The sequence below is a fragment of the Triticum dicoccoides genome, chromosome 6B, assembly GCF_002162155.2.
Source record: "Triticum dicoccoides isolate Atlit2015 ecotype Zavitan chromosome 6B, WEW_v2.0, whole genome shotgun sequence".
Taxonomy (NCBI): Eukaryota; Viridiplantae; Streptophyta; class Magnoliopsida; order Poales; family Poaceae; genus Triticum; species Triticum dicoccoides.
In genome coordinates, this window is record NC_041391.1 from 512,457,472 (window position 1) to 512,460,470 (window position 2,999).

Sequence of the window (2,999 nt, forward strand, 5' to 3'; positions counted from 1 at the left end):
AGTAGTATTTGGTTACCCAATAAAGCTGATTAATCATTGGCACATACATATTTTGTTATTAGTTTAAGATTCATACTTCATCGTAACCAAAACATAATCTTATTTTGTCTGTTTGCTTTGCATCAAGATTTATCCCGTATGGGCTTTTTATTGTGTTAAAAAACATTTGGCCCTTGTGGCAACGCGCAGGCACATACCTAGTTAGTTTTATAGAAAAATGGTAGATAAATCACGAGTACGTGCAAAATATGTGTTCTCCGTTACAAAGCACATGTAAGATGGGCCTTACTTATTGCACAAATCAAGCATAAAAATGAAAAAGAAAATACCCACACAAATCTCCGCATAAGAATGAAAAAGAAAAGAAAAAAGAAAATACCCACACAAATCTCCGCATAAGATCAATGACATAGGACTTAGATGTGTAATACTTACGGCACATCTAGATGTGCTTTAGCAAAACTTAATAATTTATATACAAGAAATTAGATTATGCGTACAATTAATTATTCGCCGAGCAACAAGTACTCAAGGATCTTCCTTTGTGTGATTTAGGTGTTTCACGAAATTTGTAGACCACGGAACAGGCACGATCAGGTAGCGCTGGCGATGGAGATGGTGGCGTTCAAATAAGCAATGCACTCGGTTGGCAGGTTGAGGAAGGTGTTCATGAATACGTCATCGATGGGGTTGAGGACGGCCACCCCGACCAGCTTGCATCTCCCTCCACCGTCCAATCTTTCGCCAGTCCCACGTCTTATGGCTCCACTGGACTCCTCAGACGTCAGTGTTGTGTCGACGAACAACGGCGGAGCTTGGTAGATGCTCCCAACCGAGAAACAGAACCTCGACCTGAACTTCAGGTCGACCTGAAACGTGCATATGCATGCAGAGGCCATGATCATTTTCTGCGACCATTTAAATTCCAAGCAAGAACTTGTTATAAATAAATACCCTGATCACAGGCAAGAGTAGGCTACCAAATCTCTCGGTCGTCGGTCCCGAAAAAGTAATTTGTTGTCTGGGCTGATAAGTGGTAACAACAAATGGGCGCAGGACGAGAGGAGGCAGTGCAAAGGTTACCTGACCAGTCGTCCGATCGATGCTCCCGCGCAGAGCCTCGGGCAAGATGTCGATCTTGAGGAACGGCGGCAGCGGCAGCCCTAGGAACCTAGTGGTGGCGCCGGACATCGCCGGGATGTATAGGCTCGACACGTCAAAATCGACGAGTACCTTGTCATCCGCCTCCTCCGTGCCGCTCGCGCCACGCCCGGCGCCCACGCCGCGGCCGCCATGTGCGTTGTAAGCGAAGTCCGGGTACCGTGAGATGCCGAGCCGGCAGCCGTCGCGCGTCAGGAACTCGACGCTGAACGTGTCGGCATCGGGCCGAGCCCGCGGCGCCGCGACGGCGGGCGCAGGTTGCTGCTCGCCTTGGCCGGTGGATGCTGCCGAGACCGCGTGTTTGTGGCTGCCTCGCGGATGTAAAGGTCTCGGCCGTGAGCCGGAGGCGCATGGTTTCCTGGGATTGGCGAGTTTTTGCAGGGCTGGGCCTGGGAGGCTCCACGAGGAGGTGTTGATACCGCCCGGCCTTGCCATTTGGAGTCTGCGCCGCTGCAACGACGAAGAAGAGGGACCCGGTGCGGCTTGCAGTTGTGGCTGTGCGATGGACCTTGGAAACCTTATCCCTAGGCTCTGTTTGGTTGCAAAGTATACGTAAAAGTGTAGTATTCGAAAGGAAAACGTTCATGTTCGCCACGTTGGATCCTATGAGCCAGCCACGTCCACTCCTCCTCATTTAGGCTTTATTTGGTAGTAAGGTAAGGAAAATCCAGGGCGAGAATCCCCTAGGGAGGCAATTTCACGAACACATACGGTCCCCCCGTCCACCATGGGAGAACTTTCTGTCCTGGCAACAAGGGGAGGAACCCCTGCAACCAAAACAATCCGAAATTAGAAATCAAATTCCAGATAATTTCGAACATCTCTCGTGATGAGGGGGGTCGTAGGAAGCAGAGGGGCCTGATCGCGCTGGGGGAGGCGGAGGAGATCGCCAGGTAGAGCAGGAGGTCGCCAGGGAGATGCTCGGTCGCACGATTCGGTGTCGCAAGAGAGACGTGGGTTTCCTCCCCGACGTCAGGAGGTGTGGATTTAACGCCCAGGGAAATGAGGTGGAAAGGGCTGACAAACCCTGTCAAGGGGCACAACCAAATGTGTCGGCGGCCTGCCCGGGTCAAGTTTAGCCCGTGGGCTCCCTCCCCAGGGATTAGACAGGGGATCCCTGGGGGATTCCTCGAAACCAAACAAGGCCTTATGGGCCTTGCAAACCGCATCCATCTTCCTTCTCCCTTATCTCTTTCACTCAGTTTTCCCCCAAATCAAACACGACCTGCTCTGCTTCGACGACGTCCGCCTCCATCTGCCCCGTGCATTTCCGACGAGCGGCCACATCCACCTCGCCCTGCACTGCTCCGGCGACCTCCTCGCCTCCACCTGCCCCGGTGTTGCTCTGACGAGGGTCTGCATCTACCTACCTCCACATTTCTCCAGCCTTTTGACCTGCCCCCACGCTGCTCCGGCCAGCACCTCGCCCTCGACATGTCGCCATGCCGCTCCGGCGAGCGTCGTCGTGCTCCACCCGTGCGGGAACGGCGACTACGTTGTGCACGAGCGGGCGAGATGCTGGAATCGGTGTCAGCGGGAGCTTCAATCGGTGGTATTTTTTTGCTACATCAGCTTCTTGTTATGACGGAATCAGCAACATTTTTTCTTAGGATCCACCTTGTTTGAGTGCCTTTTGCTGCAACCAGTCCAAAACTTTGCTACCATCATTTTGTTTTTTGCTACTACCGTTGCAATCCGTCTTTTGATACTTTTTTGCTTAATTAGATCTATCATTTTGCTGGAAGCACTCTAACTTTTTGTTACCATGGTCTTTGAAATTTGCTTCTACCGTCTTAGTTTTTGCTACCACCCTGTTTTTGACTTTTTGTTGGATCAAT

The 2,999-nt window shown here is 51.5% G+C and overlaps 1 protein-coding gene across 1 annotated transcript; it reads right to left on the reverse strand.

The window, feature by feature from the left end:
* Positions 1–364: 364 nt before the first annotated feature.
* On the reverse strand, positions 365–1,666 carry LOC119325559. The gene is made up of 2 exons (XM_037599292.1): positions 1,084–1,666; positions 365–869 (listed from the first exon to the last, which is right to left on the reverse strand). The coding sequence occupies exons 1-2, from the start codon at positions 1,594–1,596 to the stop codon at positions 594–596; spliced, it is 789 nt and encodes a 262-aa protein (XP_037455189.1). The 5' UTR covers positions 1,597–1,666; the 3' UTR covers positions 365–593.
* Between the last annotated feature and the right edge of the window lie 1,333 nt (positions 1,667–2,999).